This window comes from Mesoplodon densirostris, chromosome 1, assembly GCF_025265405.1.
Source record: "Mesoplodon densirostris isolate mMesDen1 chromosome 1, mMesDen1 primary haplotype, whole genome shotgun sequence".
In the NCBI taxonomy this organism is placed as follows: domain Eukaryota; kingdom Metazoa; phylum Chordata; class Mammalia; order Artiodactyla; family Ziphiidae; genus Mesoplodon; species Mesoplodon densirostris.
The window spans coordinates 84,430,129-84,453,389 of record NC_082661.1 but is presented as its reverse complement, the minus strand read 5'-3'; the positions used below and the strand labels follow the sequence as shown (position 1 = coordinate 84,453,389).

Sequence of the window (23,261 nt, the reverse complement as noted above, 5' to 3'; positions counted from 1 at the left end):
GTTAGAATGTCCCATTTCCTCAGTATGTAGAAGTTCATGCTTTGGTTAACTATCTCATAGTATTGAGAATTTACATTTACAATTAAAAATGGGCTTGCAATAAAGTTTCCCGATGTTTATATTTGGTGGTATATTTTGGAGTTGTTTCTAGAAAAAATTGCTTTTTAAAAATAGATTTTTAAAGTGCCTTTCTTAAAAGCTGTGGCTGTTTGAGATATTATTTCACATAGGAAATAATACATTTTTCCAGATAATAGGAGCTCGTTTGGAGCGTGGAATTAGAACCTTTTCACTAAAAGACACATGCATACACATACACATATGCATGTACATACACATACACACACAGTATATGAAGAAAACAAATTTATGAAACTATTCCCTTGAATTTGAGGAGCACTTTATATCTTCTAAAGACTGTTTTCCTAAGGTAATACTAATGAGCCACACATGAATTTTATGAGAAACTGTGGGGCCTCTGGCACTTAAAGGAGTCCTATAGCAGTTGCTGTGACTCAGGAGAAGTAAGAAATGGCAGTGATGGTGACCCAATGTACCTAAAGTTACTATTTGAAGGAGTCTTACTTCCTTCTTCATCTAGGACAAAACCAGGCAAGTCAGGATTTTATCTTTAGGTTAGGGAATTAGGTTTGGTACTGAATGCTAAGAGTGTAAATATTAGAGTATGTTCCTGTGATAAATGGAAGTACTTCTGGCGTGGTATGAAATGAAAGATCCTGAAAGAAATAATTACCTTAGTATAAGAATCTGATTTTTCATTTTTTTCAACTGTGAAATAAAGGGGCTGTACAAGTAGTCACTAAGATTCAGATTTAAAATCCTATGTTTCTTTGACATAATCTTTGTGGTTTTAGAAGCAGTCATATTTGGATGCTAAATATAAATGCACTATTTTTAATCCATGATCTAATCTTAAACTAACGTGTACTTTTCTTCCTACATATTTAAGTAAGTGATAATGCTCTAAAATGTGATAGGCATATTTACATAAATTTGGTTAATATTTATAGAACTGGCCCCTAGATTTCTTTCTAGTTTTTTTTTTTTTTTAACAGGGTGCTCTTTAATTCATAATATAAATTCTGTTTGCCAGCTGGTATGTGAAAAATCTGCAGTGATGATCATGTTGTTTTTAATAGATTTGGTTTAAGAGTTTAAAATCATCCTCTGTTGGCAGCTGTTGTATAATTAAAAAGCTGGCTGGTCTTTATCATCTCTGGTTGCTGGGAGGTAAGCCCTAAATCCTTTGAATTTTCTATGTTATAAGAATGTCTTGTTATTCATGGTGGGTTCCTGAGACCAAGGATCTGAGTTTATGTTAACAGAATGACTCAGTTCAGAGTTTGGCCATGCCAGAAAGACCAACCATTCAATTAGAGAGTTGGGGCTTTGAGCTAGTTTATATCAGACCTCTAGGCAGGGGAGGAGAGTTGGAGATTGAGTTCAATCATGCAGTCAGTCAGTCATCATGTCTATGAAATGAAACTCCAATAAAACACTGAATGTCAAAGCTGAGGCAAGCTTCCCTAGTTAGTGATATTCCTATGAGTCCAGAAGCCCCAGGAAGGTGATATTCTTTGTCTCACAATTTGGATTTTAAAAAAACATGGCTACAGTAACAAAAGGTACAGAAGTCTTTGGATAAAGGTGTTAATAATGAGGTCTTGTGAAACAGAATGTCATTACAGTAACTCATAAAACAGAAGTATGATCTCGTCACTCTGAAGTCAATCAGATCTGGAGAAGAGTCTGTAGTGTTTGATTAACTATATAGTGAGAAAATAATCTTATTTTTTCCCATATTCAAAGAGATTCAGGGAGGGAGGGATGGATTGGGAGTTTGGGTTAGCAGATGCAGACTATTATACATAGGATGGATAAACAACAAGGTCCTATGGTATAGCACAGGGAACTATATTCAACATCCTGTGATAAACCATAATGGAAAAGAATATGAAAAAGAATATATATGTGTATAACTGAATCACTTTGCTGTACAGCAGAAATTAACACATTTTAAATCAACTATACTTCAGTGAAATTTTTTAAAAATGTAAAACAAAGTCAAACTCATGACAATAAAATGATCAGTATCTATCAGGGAATCCTGGGGATAGGGAACAGTTTAGTATCGTGGAGGAAGCACACATTTAGAAGTCCTGGGCTCAGTCTCAGTGCTGCCCTTCATTAGTTGTAGAATCTTGGGCAGGTTATACAACTTCACCAAACCTCAATTTCTTTATTTTCCAAGTAGGGGTAATAAAACAAATTATCTTACTGAGATGTAGAGAATGAAAGATATAAGCAACATTATAGATCAAGTGCAATTTAATTTCCTTTCATCTTATTAATATTATTCTCTTTCTTATTGAAACAACAAGTAAAACACGGGAACAGAGGTAAACTAAGAATCCTTCCACCATCACTTCCAGCCACTGCCAAAACTCAGGATTCTTATTTAAGAGAAGACATCCCTTAAAAGAAGACACACGGGACTTCCCTGGTGGCACAGTGGTTAAGAATCTGCCTGCCAATGCAGGGGACATGGGTTCGAACCCCGCTCCAGGAAGATCCCACATGCCGGGGAGCAACTAAGCCCGTGTGCCACAATTACTGAGCCTGCGCTCTAGAGCCCGCGAGCCACAACTACTGAGCCCACGTGCCACAGCTACTGAAGCCCGTGTGCCTAGAGCCTGTGCTCCACAATAAGAGAAGCCACCGCAATGATAAGCCCCTCGCACCACAATGAAGAGTAGCCCTCGCCTGCAAATAAATAAAAGATACACTCTCATTATCAGCCTTATCTAAAAAAAGTTTTACCAAACAGTATACATTTCTTCTGGAAAAAGTAATTGATATTATGTATAAAGTAGGAGCTATAAATATCCTTGGTGAGTCCTTTCCCCTTCGTAGACAAGTTCATTTGTATCATTTTTTTTTGCAAATGAAACAACAAAGGATTAATCTCCAGAATATCATTTTTAATAGACTCCTCATATAAGTGATATCATATAATATTTCACTTTGTCTGACTTACTTCACTCAGTATGACAATCTCTAGGTCCCCAAACTTATGGTTATGGGGTGGGGGCAGAGGGGGAGAAGGGATGGTTAGGGAGTTTGGGATTGACATGTACACACTACTGTATTTAAACTGGATGACTAACAGGGACCTACTGTGTATAGCACAGGGAACTCTGCTCAATATTATGGAACAACCTGAATGGGAAAAAATTTGAAAAAGAATTAAAAAATCCTCGGTGAACCATGAATTTGATAAGGCCATAACAATGACATCAGCAAAAGCCCTTTCTTGACACTACATCTTCCCCTTCAAGTACTACCCCAAGTTAATAGCTGAATTATTTGAAGAACTTTAATGAAATTTAGTAAGCCAAATGCATTAAGAAATTCCAGAAACACGTGTAAAAACATCAAATTACTATGTTGTGTAACAGGAACTAAAATGGTGTTGTAGGTCAGTTATACTTCAAAAACAAACTCATAGAAGAAGAGATCAGATTTGTAGTTACCAGATGTAGGGGATGGGGAGGAAAGTAGTTAAAAGGTACAAACTTCCAGTTACAAGATAAAGGAAGTACTAGGTATATAATACATGGCATGATAAATATATAATGAAAGTTGTTGAGACAATAAATCCTAGGAGTTCTCATCCCAAGGAAAAACATATTTTTTCTGTTTCTTTAATTTTGCATCTATATGAGATGATGGATGTTAGCTTGCTGTGGTAATCATTTCATGATATATGTAAGTCAGATCATTATGCTGCACACGTTAAACTTATACAGTGCTGTGTATCAATTATATCTCAATAAAACTGGAAGAAAAAAAAAGAAATTCCAGAAACGAAAGTTAAGCTAATAATTCAGTACCAATACAGAAAAAAGGTTTACAAAAGGTATGTATACTCAGCTTTAACCTTCATTTTCACTTGTAACCTCTCAGAAAGAATTATTTCGGGGAGAGTGACAGATTTTCTTCTAGTCCTCCCCAATAATTATGTAGTTTATTTCAAGTTAGTTTCATTTAACAGAGCATGCTGTTTTCCTCTCTTAGAGTTCCCTTCAAATGTTTGAATTATCATCATATCTTTGTTGAGTGTGTCATAACTAAACACACCTCTAAAGGGTGTGCTTTTTTAAGAATACTCAAAAGACTGATGTAAACACTTGTACTTTGCACAGGCCAGGTTGATTTTTTTGAATTGCTAAAATTTCTTCAAGTAAACACATGAAGGAGTTTGTAGAAATGTAAAAAAATGAATCTATGAAGGTTTATTTTTTTATGCTATAGCAAAATAACTGAAAATGAAATTATCTAGAGACATAGTGGAGGAATTGAAGCATTTAGTCTAATCCAGCTTTCTCAGAGTTTGAAGCCATGAGTTTAACATGGACCTTTGGGGTACTTGAGAGGTAATAAACCTATAAATAATTCAGACACAGGCTTAAATTCCCAAAGTATTTGCAAACACATTTAATCTTTCTGAAAATATATAAAAGGTTGATTAGACTAGGAGTCTTTAAGTCTGCATGGTATTTTAACTGAAGTAATATTACTGACAGAATAGAGAAGTTGATATTGATCTTTGTTTGTTATAACTATTGCATACTCTCTGGTATTTATAATAGCCGTCAGGACAGTGATGTTGCACCATACTTGTGTGATGGTTGCACAAACACAAGAAATGACATGAATCATATAAACAGCGACTAAAAGAAAAACATTGTAAAAGCCAGATTTTAATGTTCTGAATTTGTTTAAAAAATATAACTCTTCAGGAAGTAATAACATTCTGGTTGTGAGGTTTTTGTAACAGCAATCGATAGCAGTATCAGTGGCATGGCAACTTTCAGTTACCCAAACCACGTTGGTTATGGTGGCTTTGGAACTTGACAGACCTGGGATCAAATCCTTTCGCCAGCTTTCACTGGCAATGTGATCTTAAGAAAATTACATAAGCTCTCTGAGCCTCACTTTTTGCATTTTAAATATGGGAATAACTAGGCTCACAGGTGGTTGTGAGGATTAATTGGGGATAGATGCGTGGAAAGCACTAAGCACAATGTCTGGTAGATATCTGGAGTTCTCTTCCTACATTTCCTCTGGAGAGTCAAGAATCTTTCTCACTGAAATGCAAGGTTCTGTTTCATATAGGGAAAACAGGATAATAGAATTTCAAGTTTCACAGTTTTCCCTGATCTGAGCATAAATTAAAGGAAAAGAATGCGGAATTGGGGAGACTAGTTTGGATGCTGCTGCAATGAACCAGATGTGGGATAAAAAATTTGGAAGTGGAGTGGGGATGGAAAGTTTTGAAATGGAGTAGGATATGGTACAAAAGGAAGAATTCACAGAAACTACTGAATGATTGGGAACTTGGAGTGGAAGATACGAAAAAGCCAAAGCAGACACAAAGTTAGCAGTTGTGAGGATTTTACTTTCATTGATTGATTAATCATATTCAGGGGTAACATTCAAAATATTTACCAGCCAGCATGCCATCCACTGATCAATCAGACCTGTTGCCAGCTGTAGAGCTGGAGCTGGATGTTGGAGACCACAAGCCAGGTCCCTTCAGTTCCCAACTGAAGGTATTGACGCTTTTCAATATTGTAATAACTGGCATTGCCATACCAGTACTTTTAAGTTTAATATTAACCCTGATAATATATCCCTTAGTCTTCTCTTCTATTTCTTTCTTTCTTTCTTTCTTTTTTTTTTTTTTTTTTTTTTTTTTTGCGGTATGCGGGCCTCTCACTGTTGTGGCCTCTCCCATTGCAGAGCACAGGCTCTGGACACGCAGGCTCAGCGGCCATGGCTCACGGGCCCAGCCACTCCGCGGCATGTGGGATCCTCCCGGACCGGGGCACGAACCCGTGTCCCCTGCATCGGCAGGCGGACTCCCAACCACTGTGCCACCAGGGAAGCCCTTCTCTTCTATTTCTTGCCCTCTCCTAGTTCCTTCAGACATTCTTTTTGTGAAGTAAATTATATACTTCACCATATTGGTCATCCTGCTCTGAATAATGGCTAGTGTCTTTCTTAACTGTGCAGTTTGCATTAGTCCAGAAATGGTCTACCAGCTCAGACTAGACTTTGTGCATCCTGAGTTGAGCTCTATTTCTATTAAGACCATTAGAATTATACTTTGTTTTCAATATCAATAAAATGAAAATCTAATGTCCCTTTTTTTATAAAGTGCTTCTCTGAAGTAAAAATGATACTATTCAGTCATTCTCTAGCTGGCAAGCAAACTAATTAAAAGATTATTATATATTCCTTAAGCCAGCAAGTCTTTCAATATATTTTAAATTATATTTGATACTATAATCTTTATTTCCATTTTAGAAAAGTTAATGTGCTCACTAACCTAAAGAGTTGCATAATTGATACTAGACATTTCAGCTAATGTAAATTAGTGGGTTCTGCTGAACTTGGAAAAGAGGGGGGAAAAGGATACTGTTTGAAAGAATAATGATAATACAATCAAAAAGTACAATCTTGGGCAAGATTTTATGTTTTCAGGATCGGGAACATTGTTTCACTACTACTAATTTTAATGGTATTGTCTGTAAACAGTGCTAAGTATCATTGATATTGGCAATGAGTTCTATGATAAAATTTCTAATTATTTTATCTCTAAAAATTAAACTACCATAATTCACTAAAATGTAAATCCAATTCTCTGAGAGTATATATACTGATGATATTTTTTGAGATTTAAATGCAATAAGTTATTTTATTTTTCCAATGGAATTTTAAAAACTGTATAATAGATATTTCTACTGTGTTGTAGGTCAATAATTAATGTTACAATTAATCTTTGCTTCAAAAATGGTACCTTTCCAAAAAAATCCCCTGTTGAAATTTCATTTTAATAAGTGAATTAGCCCATATTTGATAACTAAAAATATTTTTCTAATCAACCTCTAAAGCTGTATTTCCTGATGGCTGTAATCATCAAATGCAAGTTTGCTTAAAGGATTTGCTTGACCTTCCACAGTAAGCAGTTAGACAGAGCTTTCAAAGTAAATTAAAACAGACATTAAATTCCCTTGAGAGATACAAGTGTCCACATTGTGCAAAAGGATTAGTAGGTCAGATACGTTTGCTAAAACTCAATGAAAATAGCAGGTGTTTGCCTGTAGATGGTGATAGAGAAGGCCCAACCAAAGAGTCTTACATCATAGTCTCAGATTCTCTGAGCTGGAAAAGTATTTAAGTGTCCTCTAACTCAATCACTCATGTGAATACTACATTTTATCCGTGGCCTCTAGTCTTGTTTGAACACCTAGTTGCTTCTTTGTATGTCTTTCAGTTCCTTCATTGGGAAACACGCATGCTCATCTTTAAATTTAGAGCTTCCAAGCTGGTGGAAAAAAGCAGAACGTGACCCAATTTAGAAATGCAATATCAGCACAATACTGCTGGTTCTTAGATCTAGTGAGACGAGAGTTGAGGCAGAATTCCTCCAAAATAGTTTCTTTGAATAAGAGTAGACTCTATATCCATACATGATAAATGATAGTCATATGGAAAGTTCCTCAGATTCAGTTGTTTGTCTCCTTTCCCAACATTGTAGAACCTCTGCCTACTGTAGGGAACCTTTGGGAACCTAAGGGAAAAGTTGCCCTATTAGTTCCACCTCTAGCGCTCAATTCCTCTTATGTTAGCAGAATTACCAGATACCCCCTTGGATTACCAGGCAAAAGAGAAATCTAGACTTACATGTGTGAATTGGTTTGGGAGGCTAGTGAGGAAACTTGGAGATCACAATTTATGCAGTTTTAGAAAACCAGGATTTCTCGGGTTTTCTGTTTGTTTGTTTTGGCTGCGCCACATGCCCTGTGGGATCTTAATTCCCCCAACTAGGGATCGAACCCGCGCCCCCTGCAGTGGAAGCATGGAGTCTTAACCACTGGACCGCCAGGGAAGTCCCCAGGATTTCTGGTTTTAAATTCTACGACTAGTGAGCTTTATCATCATGAGTGTGTCACTGTATTTCTCTGACTTTTCAGTTTTATTCTCTATAGTGTGAGAATAAATATACTTACAATTCAGGGTTGCTGTAAGAATTAAAGGAAATAATACAGATTATATAAAAAAAAGAAAATAAAACACTTGAACTTTTCTTATTACATCTTTAAATTTAGCAGCAAAGCAGCTTTGTAATCCTAATGCCTTAGTGGGAAGTAAAAGAGTTACCACACATTAGAAAATGTGTAGAATTCACATGAACCAAATGTCTTTCCAATACAAAATAAGCTTTTAAACTTGGGGATTTTTGTCTCTTTTACCTGTCACTCTAAACACCTCAGGAACCTAGGTAAAAACTGAAGATGGCAGTTTTATGATACTGAATATAATGATAATAAAAACAACAGCTGTTATCTACTGAATGTATGTTATGTACTAATCACTGTTCCCAAATGCTTCTGTTCTCTTTCACATTGTTATGTCTGGGGAGGGACTGACCCTGGATTCAACCTCTTTTCATGTGTGTCCTCTTCTGACAAAAAAGCAGACCAGTTCTGTATTTGATTAAACTTTTATGAATGTTCTCTACTGCCTCAAGGACCATAATTTGGCTTGTCAACCTGAAGCTAGGAATGACATTTTTAAGAAATATCTTCTGCTTGGCACTTGAGGTTAAGAATGACTAAATTTCAATTTTGAATTATTCTTTCAATTCATGATGCTCTGTAGTTGAGAATTCCAAAAAATGTATAACTCCTGTGCATCGGTTCTTACTGTATGTACTTTCAAGTATTTACATTTGTTAGGTGTAACCATAATATTGGCATGCATTGATTCATTCATCCAAGTCATAATAGAATACCATTATTTTAGATAATGTTCTATTTTCAGGAGAATATAACAGTGAATGTCATGTCTTTCATCAAATCTGCCTTGATAAACTTTTTTTGAAGGCTACCTAAACAACAATAACAACAAACCTAAAAATCTTTCTCCTCACTTCTTAATTTATCTTTTATTGGCACACTCTTTTACTTTATGTATTTTCTTCTTTTACAAATTCCTCTCTTTCTCCACAGATTTAAAAATAAACTACAAAGTAATTTTCTTCTCCACATCCTCTCTTGCTGATTAATGTTGCTAATATTGGCAGTCTTTTAGACTTCTGAAGATCATAGAACTAATGTTTGCTGCATTGAGGGGATTTTTAGTGCTCTGTATTACAAACTGTGGCAATGTTTACCCACTTTTACATGCTGTTTACTATTCCTGTTTATACTTTTGGTGAAAAAATACTGGCTCTCCATCTCACAGGAGTTTGCAAATACTGTCAAAATATATACACAATATTAGCATGTAGGACACTATTCTTGCTTTCTTGACAAAATATCAATGCCTGGCAAAGGTATACTTGAAGCTGTCTATTTTGGGGAATAGACTGAAGTTAAAAGGTAAGTATGAGCTCCTGATACTACCCATAAGTATTTGGTCTTCTATATCCTCATGGAAAAAGCAATATATTTTATAAATTCTAACCTTTTCTTGTACAAATTTGAGTAAGGTATCATGTGTTTCAACTAAAACATCTTGGGGCTTTACAAGTTTATGTAGAATACATTCCATGGTAAGTGGGCAAGTGGGCATCAGTACTTTCTTAAATTCTGATTAGCCAAAAAAACTAATAGTTAACATGGCTGGGTGGCCAGCCAAGGGAGATGTAACACGTGCTCTTGTTTCCACAGAGTACAGCCACAATCTCTCTATGCCATTTTAGAGTATAAATATGTTAAGGACAGGTATGTATGGAAATAGTACATCTTCAGGGTTTAGGAACTATAACGTTAGGAAAGGCATGTATGTGTAGGAAATCTCAAAATTGAGCAGATTATACTTCAAATCAGTCATTTCTAGTTTTAGGGTCAGGACTTCAAATCTCTAGAAAAACATTTTCTGCCTGTCAGTGGAGTGGTTATATTTTAGAATTTTCCAACTCATATCCAAATTAACCAGTGTAGTGTATTTTAATTATTTTGCACTCTAGGTTTAGTCTACATTTAGTAGAATTTACCTAGAAACATGATTTGATGTTTTTAGATTTATTAACAACATAATCTGTGAACATTGTAATGTAAGTTTTGGGGTTTGCAAATAAGAGAAATGCTGTAATACATAAAGATATATTACACTTCACTTGCTTTTTGAGTGGTAATTTCTGCTGCCTTGATCATTTATACTACATATACTCACGGAGTACGTTTATGAGCAAGGAACTGTGATAGAGAGAATATAGTTCCTGCCCCCAAAGTACTCCCTGCCCAGGGAGGGAGAATGCTGAGTAAATAAACAATTACTTGTCTGGACTCCCTCTACATGTTTGTGTGCCCATTAGAATAATTCATAGAAACAAAGATAAAACATCCTCCCCACCCCAAACATAAGCCTTATTGGCTTGTTAATCACTGTATACTGTCTCCGCTCATCACAAGCACATCTTACAATGTAATGTATGTATTAGAGCTTTTAGTGTAAATTTCCCTGTCCAGAATCAGAATCCCTATAGTATAAAACAGTGTATCCTGCTCAGTCAAGTGAATGTTCCATCCTATATTATAGGTGTGATGTCTTTGAAATAGTTTTCTTCCCAATTCTATTGCCTTTCTGGATCGACTCTTCATTACCTCATACCCACAATATGGTCTCCTACCTGGTGTTTTCCCTCAGCCTCATTTAACTACAAATCCTCCCTGACGCTTAAATCTTATTCTTATTTCAGAGTGTACCTAAACTCCTATTTGCACAGCATTTCCCTGGGCACTCCCAATGACACTTACTTCTCTGAACTGTAGGTTTTATGTCTACACGGTTTGGTACTAGGTCCTGGAATATCTCATTTTATTGGAGACTTTTAAAAAAGATTGAACTATAGTTGATTTACAATGTTGTGTTAGTTTCTGGTGTACAGCAAAGTGATTCAATTTTATATATATATATATATATACACACATATTCTTTTTCATATTCTTTTCCGTTATGGTTAATTACACGATATTGAATATAGTTCCCTGTGTTATACAGTAAAACCTTTTTGTTTATCTATTTTATATATAGTAGTTTGTATCTGCTAATCCCAAACTCCTACTTTATCCCTCCCCCATCCCCTTTGGTAACCATAAGTTTGCTTTCTATGTGGAGAATTGTTTTATGTGTATATTTTTCTTTTGAAGTGCAGCAGGAAGCTCCTTCTGGATGGGAACCATCTTTTATGAGCTCTGACTATAATGTCATGTAACTGAGTCCTGTGAGTGTCTTGCGAAGTTCCTTTTAAAGTAGACCCCTCAAAGCATTAAGCATAGTGATGAGCACCCAATACAAAGTCAAAAGTCACATACTGAAAGGATGCACTACCAAACTGTTCCAATGATCACATAGAAAAGCCTGCTTAAAAAGTGCAATATGCCAAAAATCTCTAAGACATTCTCAGTATAAAAAGCTGGTCATTTCTGTAGTCATTGCACATTAGTTCAATGTAGTGTTCAAAGTGAGTTACTTACTAAGGCAAATTTTTTGTTAAGAATCATCTGCTCCACCAAAGATGACTCATTATGGAAGAGGTGGGGCTGCATGTGGCTCCACATATGTGGAAACCACCAGAACTCATCCACAGACCCCAAAAGACGGTCATCCCCTTCATCTTCCTCTTCAGTTCCTTGGGTGGGGGGTGGGTGGAGAGGAGAAAGATTATTCAATTAATTTTAGTTATACTGATTGTCTCTTTATCTGTATATCTATCTGTCCATCCACCCATCCGTCCATGCATCTAATTATGTAATCGTATATATATATTTAGAAGGTACCATTTATACTATCTTAGATACATATAAGACTTGGAACATGAAATGTAACAAAGGAAAATCTGTTACTTGGGGAACAACCAGAGACTGTGATACAACTCTTTTTAAAGTTTTAAAACATGAGACATGGATATAAAATCACTGCAAGATGGAAGTACACAACCATTCCAAAGGACTTTAGAACTTCTAACTTTTAGGATATTTATATAATTTGCAGTTTGGAGAGAATGGGGGATAAGTCGGGAATGTAGTCAAGGGAATATGAGTGAGGAAATGTGCAGCAGAGCTCTAATGGTTGATCATTAGACATGGGTTGTGACACAACAGTTGCAACAAAACAATTCCATAATTTATTTGGGTTACTCCTTAAGTCTGAGAAGAAGGTATTTAGTATATATTTAGTGAAAACTAAGGCATAAAAAGGAGAAAAAAGGGAAATGTAGGAATTATTATTGAGAAAATGAGAGAAAACTGAAGGAAAGAGAAAGCAAAGACTGATAGAAAGAAGGTGAGAAGTGGTGAAGTCACTGTAAAACAATCCAAGTACCACCATGCTCCCTGGTGCTACTTATGTTCCTCATGTTTGCCCTTTCTCTCAAGTTCTTGGAAGCAAACTTTCCATCAAGAGACCTCTATTTCCTTGAGAGTCAACTTTGTTGTTGTTCCTCTGATTTTTCATATTTGAGCTTGTTTTAATGCCTCCCTTTTCCACGACCTGCAGTTTAGTTGAGTGTGAGAAATAACACAGTTCTCTAACTTATGTGAGGGGGTAGGAGTCTCTTTTTGTATTTCCCCAGGCAGAGTTTCTTTACTAAAGCATGAAATGAGAGCAGTGTAAGGTGCCTGTCCTGGCATATCATAAAATGATATTAATCATCACAAAATTATGCAGCCACACTTTAATTTCAGCCACAACACTGAATCCAGTAAGGTCCTAGAACAGGGGTTTCTTCAAATCATGTCCCTTCTTTGTGGAGAAAAAACCTCCTCTCATATTTTCAATAGCAGTTCTGATGTGACCGGTTCTAATAGGGTGCTAGGGGCTAAAGATGGAGGGTGGACTGCTTCCCCGGCTCAGCCAACTGAGCCCGGTGCTTGTTACCACTCTTCTTTCATTTAATTTTCCAAGAGAAGGAAGGCAGAGCCTATTGATAGGAAAAGAATCAGATCCTATGATTTACTGTGCAGTGAAGGAGACCAAAGATAAAGGTGTAGTATGAGGCTGTATGGTTGCTCCACTGTATGCAGGAAGAACAGAATTAGTGAAATAGATTGAGTGGAATAAAATAATCTTTCAACAAGGAAAGTCTTCAATTTCACTTTCATATACTTAAGTATCAATACTCTGCTGATATGAAGGAACTTTTTCTCTCTCTGTAAAGGGCATCTTTAACTTGAATCTGTTTTATTTCCCTTATTTTTTCCTCTTCATCATACACTCATGTTACCACAGTGTAGTTGAACAAGTATAGCCTTTGGAGTCAGAAGTGTTTAGTTTATTTGTAGTTTCCAACACATTTGAGTTGTGTAACTGTGGGCAAGTCACATAACTCCTTTAATGTTGGTATTCATGTAGGCAAAACACACGGATAGCAATACCTATTTTATTCTATTTGGGAGGAAGTGTCTACACAGTCCCGGCACAAACTGGGTAATCTAAAATGCCCACGTCTTTCCCTCCTGTATTTCTTGCTCCTGTTCTTCTACATGTCTCTGTGTTTTTTTTTTTGTTTTTTTTTTCACTATAATACTGCATGGGGGGGGCACTGACATGAGTGTTATGTGGCAGAGGGAACACTGTATTTAAGAATGTAAGAACTGATCAAGCCATTATATTAACTGACTGGCCTGATAAACAAGTCACCCACATCGAGCATTCTTGGGGCTTCTGAGTGATTATCTTACAGCTCTGGGAAGCCATCTAGAGAGGAATGCAAAGGAATAGGAAAATGGAGGTAGGGGCTTAGAATATCTGATGACCCCAATCATGGCAAAGTCTTGCACCCTGCTACCTTTTAGGTGGTAAATAAGGCAGCCCTGGTAAAGAAATATTAGCTATGTGCGACTGGTGATGCTTAAATACATGTTGGGTTTTTTTTGTTGTTGTTTTGTTTTTACATAAGGATGATGTCATTTGGTTTCCCTGCAATTAAACATCTCTACTTACATACTCTCCTCTTGTTTAACATTTTGTTTGTCCTCAGGACACCGTATTAGTTAAGATTACAGTCAGTTACTTGTTGCAGTTTTACTTTCCCATACTGAAAATAGGCAGATGTCTCTTGGGGTTTCCCAGTAATCAGTTCATTTCTGATTTCCACCTCCCCTGGGAAAAGTGAGCTGAGATTTCCTAGTTTATGAAAAGTCACCCTTCCTACTACTTTTAATCTTTATTCCCCGACTCCTATAACTCCTATCTTTACCTGCATCCTTCTTATCTCTTTATTTATTTTTCTAGTTGGCCTTTACCCAAAGTTTATTTATGAGGACAGCAAAACAGATTTCAGAATTCTTTGGAAAGATTGCTCAGGTATTTGGTGTCCTTTCCTGAATATCATGGTGAAATCTGCTATTAAAATATTCATACATTTTAATCATGCAAGAGTCAGACAAACAATGTCTGCCCTCTGACAGACATATAAAATCATAGTAGGCATAATTGTATGCCTTTCCTTTTTTCTTTATAACTCTCTTATCTGATTTCCTTTAATCCTACTTTGGGGTTGTTTTACATCAGAATTAATTATATTGAGAACAAGTGTCTTTGCCTAACACTTTAAACATCATGATAAAAAACAGCTGAAACGTAATTATTCATGGTTGGATTGTGCTGGCCTCTTGCCACTCCTTTATTCCTCCACTTTACACACTTTTGCCAGAACTGGAGAGAGAAGAACTAGAAGTCAAATTCCTCAATTTTAAGTGTCATTTCTTAAGTTGTTACAAAACTACACTGAAATTTTATAGTTAATGCAAATTATTATTTTATTATATATTTAAATAACTTATGTCTCTTCAGTATTTTATCTGTAGTATTTCCTACTCTGATATTATATTAAAAACCATTATTGATTGAGACTGTCTTAAGTGTTTTTCAAGTATAGTCTCATTTAATTCTCACTACAACCCTATGCGCTAGGGGCTACTGCTAATGCCATTTTACAGATAAGGAAATTGATATTTGGAGAGGCAAAGTAATTTGTCACAGGTCACTGGGAATACTGGGATAGAACCTGAATTCAGAACCTGAAATCTAACCCATATTACACAACTCTAAATTCAGGACCCTTAACCATCATTCACTGACCAAATGTGGAGTTTAGAAATAAGATTAGTATTTACTAATTCATGTAACATTGCTCTTCACATTGTTAATTAATTCTGTGATAGAATTTACAAATACTCTCAGTGATTTGGGAAAATATACAAACCTAAAGAACCTATAGATAAGGGGAAGGAACCTGTTGCCATTCAGCTTCCTTAATCAAGGATTGCCAATTAAATGATAAAAACCCATTTTTTTTTTTCTAATACATAAGACTTGGGCTCTGACTGACCTTAAGTTAAGAGTATTTTTTGACACTTAAGTAGCTATATGACCTTGGGCCCCTCTAAGTTTCTCTGTTATTATCTAGAAAACAAGGTAACACATTCTTTAACTCCTAGGATTCAATGAAAAGGTACATGAAAAGTGCTTAGCTAAGTACCTAGAATATGGTGCTGCTCACTAAAAGGGAACTATAATTTTTATTCTTTCATCTCTCTATTTCTCACAAAATGCACAAGTCTTTCAAAAAGTAAAGTACATCAAACAAGATGAAACCCTCTCCTGAAATGAAGTCTTACTAGTATGACAGTGCTGTTTTTCTCCTTCCCTTAAAGACTGAATAAAATAGAATTTTTAATAGAAAAAGGAGTTACTCATTTAGAAAGGAAGGCCGTGTAATTCAATTAAACTTTACAATATTTAATTTTTGAAGGATTCAGAGTATTAAATTTTATATCTGTTCCCATTGAAAACTGATTTTACTGGTTTTAGACAAGTCTAGCTAAGTTTTTGTGGAAGCTTGCAGGTCTTATACAGACAACAAAACTCTTTTCAAGCCTTCTCCTTAGATTCCTCCTGTGTTCTACTGTCCTTGGCTTACAGAGAGGATATACCTACCTACTGTGAGCTGTGGGAAGTACCCAAGTAAGGAAAGAAGACAAATCTTTCAGAAACAAGAATGAAGGAGAGCCACTGACTACAGTCATTCTTAGCTTTCATCACTGGGCAAAAAACTGAGTTGCCAGGAGTGCTTTATTATATTTCTATTATGTTTGGGAAAAAGTTTTAATTATTCTTAATATTTAGAGTGATTTTCTTTTATAACACAACATGGTCACATTTTATTCTCTGACCTTGTTCCATATAAATACTAATAGTTAAAATAAAGGTAATTTCATTTTCATTCAATCATTTATTCATTAACTCATTTTTTTTTCAATAGGCACTGTCCTACTTGCTGGTGTTACAGCAGTAAAGCCTTTGTAGAGTTCATTTTAGTGAGGGAAGAAAGACAACAGATAATTTAAAAATAAAGTACATTCAACATCCATTCATGACGAAACATTTAGAAATCTAGGACTAGAAGGGAGCTTTCTTAAGCTAATAAAGACTTTCTATAAAACTGTCCATTGAAAGAATTCCCCTCAAGAAAAGGAAGAAAACTACTGAAGGATTTCCCCTGAGGTCAGGAACAAGATATGAGTGTTACTATCACCATCTTTAATGTTTATGGGAGATCCAAGCTAGTGCAATAGGCAAGGAAAAGAAAAAAAATTCATAAAGCTTAGAAAGAAAGAAATAAAATTTTTACTATTCAAAAATTATATGATTGAATAGGTAGAAAATCCAAAAGAATCTATAAACTATAAAATTAATAAGTGAATGTAGCAAGGTTGCTAAATACAAGATCGTATACAAAATCAATTATATTATTATTATTATACTAACAACAGAGAAATGGAAAACTTTTAAAAAAGAAAGACACCATTTACTATTGCATCAAAAAACCCCACCAAGGAATTAATATAAAAACAATAAAGTTGTATCAAGTGTAGTTAAAGAGGTCCTAAATGTGTTCAAGAATAGGAAGAATCAATATTTAGGATAGCAATTCTCCCCAAACTAATTAATAGATTTAATGTAATTTAAATAAAAATTTAAGGTTTTAAATTTAAATAAAATAAAAAATTTAAAATAAAAATTTGAGGTTCTTTGTGGATATTGGTAAGCTGATTTTAAAATTTACATAAAAATGCAAAGGGCCAAGAATTGCCAAGGCAATCTTGAAGAAGATGAACAAACTTAGAGGACTTACAATAGCAGATATTAAAATTAATTATAAAATTACAGTAAATAAGACAGTATGATGACACAAATGGAACCAATGGACAGGAGAGTACAGAAACAGAGTACACATATATATGGTCATCTAATTTGTGACAATGATGATACCATGGTACAGTGAGAAAAGGATGATCTTTTCAATACTTGGTACCAACTTGACATCTTTATGGAAAAAAAGAAGGTATCTTGGCCCTTATCTCACACATACACAAAAATCAGTTCCAGATGGATCTCAGATACATACATTTTAAGCATGTAGGAATATATTTTCATGATCTTGTGGCATGCAGAGATGTCTTTAAAAAGACACAAAAAAGGAAAAAAAAAGATAAATTGGACTACATTAAAATGTTTGTTCATCAAAAAATACCAATAGGAATGTAAAAATGATAAACCACACATTAGGAGAAAGTATTTGCAACACAGATAACTGACAAAGGGCTCATTAAGAGTATATAACGAATTTCTACAAATCAATAAGTAAAAGCGGACAACTCAATAAAAAAAAAAACACTGAGGTATTTCAAAACAGAAGATATCCAAATGGTCAATAAATATATGAAAGAAGCTCCATTTCACAACTTAGTGAAATGTGCATTTAAATCATATATAATGTGATATCTCTACTGCCCACCAGAAAGGCTAGAGTTAAAAAGACAAATAATATTAAATACTGGTGAGAATGTAGAGCAACAGGAAAACTTACATACTGTTGGAAATAAAAACTGGTACAACCACTCTGAAAATCTGTTTGGCATTTTCTGCTAAAGCTGATCATCAATGTACCACATAACTAGCAATTCTAACTCCTGGTTGATAACCAACAGAAAAGAATACATATGTCCTCTGAAGGACAGGTACAAAAATGTTGTTAACACAACTATGCAAAAAAAAGCCAAAGACTGGAAACAACCCAACCATCCACATTGGAGGAATGGAATAAAGAAATTCTGGTAAATTAAAAAAATGGAATACTACAGAACAATGACGATGAAAGAATTACAACTATACACAATGATGTCTGCAAAACCAAAATAATGTTGAACAAAACAAGCTGTATATAGAAGAGTCCATACTATATAAGAGTCCATACTTTTATACACACCTCAAAGCCAGGCAAACTAATTTATGATATTAGAAGTTAGGATAGTGGTTTTCTTTGAGGGAAGCTAGTGACTAAGGCAGCACAAGGGAGGGGGTGTGTGAGATTCTGGAAGTATCTCCTTCTTGACCTGCATGCTGGTTATGGAGCTCTGTACACTTTGTGAAAATTCATTGAGCACTATACCTATTACTTATGCAGTTTTATATATGTAAATTATAGTTCAATAGAAAAAAGCCCATTAAATAATAATATGGTGAATAAACTTTCCAACTATTAATTTTGTAAAGGTGAAAAAATAATAGGTTAAATGAAATTGAATAATATGAAGAAAATAAAGTAGGGGAGAGACACAGGGAATACAGGAAGGTGTGAAGAGGGGTCATAATTTTAAAAAGAGTGGTCAGAGAGGCTTTAATGAGAATAGTTAATCTCCTTTTTCTTACCTGTATGGTAAAATTTCCCTGAAAATCCCAGGTTGAATGTAAAATTTGTGATTTGTGCACGCAAAAGATTCTGAGTATCAAGCAGGGCCTGAAATACATAATTAAAAAATATATATCAGGTAGAGCATGGCCTTGAGAAGATATCTTCCTTTAGCATTCAAAAGGTAAAACTACTCCTTTAGACATGAGAGAATTAAATGATGGAAAGTGGTTTCTTTACCACCTTACAACTAGCAAGAAGCTTCTGAGATTACATAAATACATACTTATATTTATCCTTTAGCTGCAATAAATCAGCAAAAAATGTCAGCTAGAAAAAGGAAGTTAAATGAAAAGTTTATTCTTCATGTATCAAAGGAAGTAGTACCTAGTACATAAAATACATCTCCCTTTACCCCTCAGGGACGTAGTTCACCAGTTGTCAAAAGAAGGACATTCTGTTTAAGTGAAACTATGCAAGAACATATATTGAAAGAAACAGATTGTTTTTTTTCATATATATCTTTGGTCTTCAAAATATAAGACTTTTCAACCTTTAAGTCTTAGATTCCCCAAAGATAGTGATTATTCTTCAAAAATGGATATCATGGTAAAGTAAATCTATAATTTATTCCTCTCTCCCCCTCCTCCAGACTCTGGTAGTTGAGTGCCCACCTCAATGAGGCAAAAAGTAACACTAAATGTTAGATTTGTAAAGGATCTTAGTCAACATTTCTTTTATATATGAAGAAACTAAGGAGAAATGACTTGCCCATTTTCAAAGATAAAATTAGTGGTAGATCCAAGGTTAAGGATATAGATCACCTGATTCCATATTAGGTACTCTTTTTACTCTACCACACCAAATCTTTCCCCACCCTTCCATAGTACTGCTGGATCCACAGCAAAATCTTTTCTTAATAGTGTAGCTGATATCTGGAAGTTCTGCCCCATCATGTTCACGGTCTCAGTGTTTTTTTTTTGGGATAAACAGATATACATATTATTCAGAGACCCTCTCATGATTGTATGTGTTCAGCAATTATTAGTTGCCACCCCTCTATTATTGCTGCTGCTACTATTACTACTCCTAATATGGTTGTTGTTAGTGATAGATAATACATATCATCTCTCTGAACTTTTCCCTTCATTTATTAAAGTCGAGACCATTATCTAACTCAGAGAATTATGATGAGGAATATTAAAGAGATACTATATGTGGAAGTGCTTGATAAATTTTTTTAAAAGTGGCATAAAATAGATAAAGAAGATGTGGTACATATATACAATGGAATACTACTCAGCCATAAAAAGGAACAAAACTGGGTCATTTGTAGAGACATGGATGGACCTAGAGTGTCATACAGAGTGAAGTAAGTCAGAAAGCGAAAAACAAATATTGTATATTAATGCATATACATGGAATCTAGAAAAATGGTATAGATGACCTTATTTGCCAAGCAGAAATAGAGACACAGACGTAGAGAACAAATATATGGATACCATGGGGGAAAGGGGTAGGGTGGGAGGAACTGGGAGATTGGGATTGACACATATACACTATTGATACTATGTATAAAATAGACAGCTGATGAGAACATACTGTATAGCACAGGAAACTCTACTTAATGCACTGTGGTGTCCTAACTGGGAGGGAAATCCAAAAGGGATGGGGTATATGTATATGTATGGATGATTCATTTTGCTGTGCAGTAGAAGCTAATACAACATTGTAAAGCAACTATACTCCAATAAAGATTAAAAAAATATTATCAGCAATATATTATATATTAATATAATTATATGTATATAATTATATATTACTGATAATTATATCTATAATTATCTATATCTGTATATATATCTGTATATTATATATATCTCATCTACTTATTTTTTTAATTGAAATATAGTTGACATACAATATTATGTTAGCTTCAGGAGTATAAAATAGTGATTTGACATTTATACTATGAAATGAAGTCTAGCAACCATCTGTCCCCACACAAAGTTGTTACAGTATTACTGACCATATTCCTTATGTGAAAATTACATCCCCACGACTTATTCATTTTATAATCAGAAGTTTGTACTTCTTAATCTCCCTCACGTATTTCACTCATTTCCCCCACACCCCTGCCCTTTGGCAACCACCCATTTGTTCTTAGTATCTGCGAGTCTGTTTACATTTTGTTTTGTTTGTTTGTTTTGTTTTTTAGACTCTACATATAAGTGAGATCATATGGAATTTATCTTTCTCTGTCTATTTACTTCACTTAGCATAATACCCTCTAGATCCATCCATGCTGTCCCATGGCAAGATTTCACTCTTTTTTATGGCTAATATTCTACTGTATATACATACCACTCTTCTTTATCCATTCATCCATCAATGGACCTTAGGTTGCTTCCATATCTTGGCTATTATAAATAATACTACAATGAACATAGGGGTGCACATATTTTTTAAATTTATTTTATTTATTTTTAACATCTTCATTGGAGTATAATTACTTTACAATGTTGTGTTAGTTTCTGCTGTATAACAAAGTGAATCAGCTATACATATACATATATCCCCATATTCCCTCCCTCTTGCGTCTCCCTCCCACCCTCCCTATCCCACCTCTCTAGGTGGTCACAAAGCACTGAGCTGATCTGCCTGTGCTACGTGGCTGCTTCCCACTAGCTATCTGTTTTACACTTGGTAGTGTATAAATGTCAATGCCACTCTCTCACTTCGTCCCAGCTTACCCTTCCCTCTCCTCGTGTCCTCAAGTCCATTCTCTACATCTGCATCTTTATTCTTGTCCTGCCCCTAGGTTCTTCAGAACCATTTTGTTTTCTTAGATTCCATATATATGTGTTAGCATATGGTACTTGTTTTTCTCTTTCTGACTTCACTCTGTATGACAGACTCTAGGTCCATCCACCTCACTACAAATAACTCAATTTCATTTCTTTTTATAGCTGAGTAACATTCCATTGTATATATGTGTCACATCTTCTTTATCCATTCATCTGTCAATGGACACTTAGGTTGCTTCCATGTACTGGCTATTGTAAATAGAGCTGCAATGGATATTGTGGTACATGACACTTTTTTGAATTATGGTTTTCTCAGGGTATATGCCCAGTAGTGGAATTGCTGGGTTGTATGGTAGTTCTATTTTTAGTTTTTTAAGGAACCTAAAAAACTAAAAACTAAAACTATTTTTAGTTTTTAGTTTTTTTTAACTGTTCTCCATAGTGGAGAACATTCCCACCAACAGTGCAAGAGGGTTCCCTTTTCTCCACACCCTCTCCAGCATTTATTGTTTGTAGATTTTTTGATGATGGCCATTCTGACCAGTGTGAGGTGATACCTCATTGTAGTTTTGATTTGCATTTCTCTAATGATTAGTAATGTTGAGCATCCTTTCATGTGTTTGATGGCAATCTGTATATCCTTTGGAGAAATGTCTATTTAGGTCTTCTGCCCATTTTTGGATTGGGTTGTTTGTTTTTTTGATATTGAGCTGCGTGAGCTGCTTGTATATTTTGGAGATTAATCCTTTGTCAGTTGCTTCGTTTGCAACTATGTTCTCCCATTCTGAGGGTTGTCTTTTGCACATATGTTTTTGAATTAGTGTTTTTGTTTTCTTTGGGTAAATACTCAGAAGTGAAATTGCTGGATGATATGGTAGTTCTATTTTTAAGTTTTTGAGGAAGCTTCGTACTGTTTTCCATAGTGGCTGCACCAATTTACAATCCCACCAATAGTATATGAGGGTTCCCTTTTCTCGATATCTAGCACTGGCTATTTCTTGTCATTTTGATGGTAGTTATTCTGACAGACATCTTTTCATGTGTCTGTTGGCCATCTGTATGTCTTCTTTGGAATAATGTCTATTCAGATCCTCTACCCATTTTTAAATGGATTGGGTTTTTTTGGTATGGTATTGAGTTTCATGAATTTTTTATGTATTTTGGATATCAGCCCCTTATTGGATATGTCATTTACAAATATCTTCTACCATTCAGTAGTCTGCCTTTTCATTTTGTTGATGGTTTTCTTCAAAAAGCTTTTAGTTTGATATAGTCCTACTTGTTTCTTTTTACATTTGTTTTCCTTGCCTGAGAAGATACATTCAAAAAATATTGTTAAGACTGATGTCAAAGAATGTACTGCCTATGTTTTTTTCTAGAAGTTTTATGGTGTCAGGTCTTAACATTTAAGTCTTTAATCCATATTGAGTTTATTTCTGTATATGGTATGAGAAAGTGCTCCAGTTTGATCCTTTTGCATATAGCTGTCCAGTTTTCCAAGCACCATTTATTAAAGAGGCTGTCTTTTCCCCATTTTATATTCTTGTCTCCTTTGTCATAGATTAATTGACCATCTAAGTGTGGTTTATTTCTGTGTTCTCTATTCTGTTCCATTGTTCTATGTGTCTGTTTTTGTGCCAGTACCATAATATTTTGATTAC

General features: G+C 35.0%; 1 protein-coding gene across 1 annotated transcript in view; it reads right to left on the bottom strand.

Annotated features, from left to right (window-relative positions):
* LOC132483448 (bifunctional heparan sulfate N-deacetylase/N-sulfotransferase 3) overlaps positions 1-23,261 on the bottom strand; it is a 153,133-nt gene that overhangs the window by 85,769 nt on the left and 44,103 nt on the right. Inside the window, exons 2-3 of the mRNA XM_060088733.1 lie at positions 18,814-18,901; positions 11,574-11,728 (exon numbers count right to left, since the gene is read on the bottom strand). Coding sequence (XP_059944716.1) covers positions 11,574-11,728; positions 18,814-18,901 — 243 coding nt within the window. The remainder of the gene's footprint in view (positions 1-11,573; positions 11,729-18,813; positions 18,902-23,261) is intronic.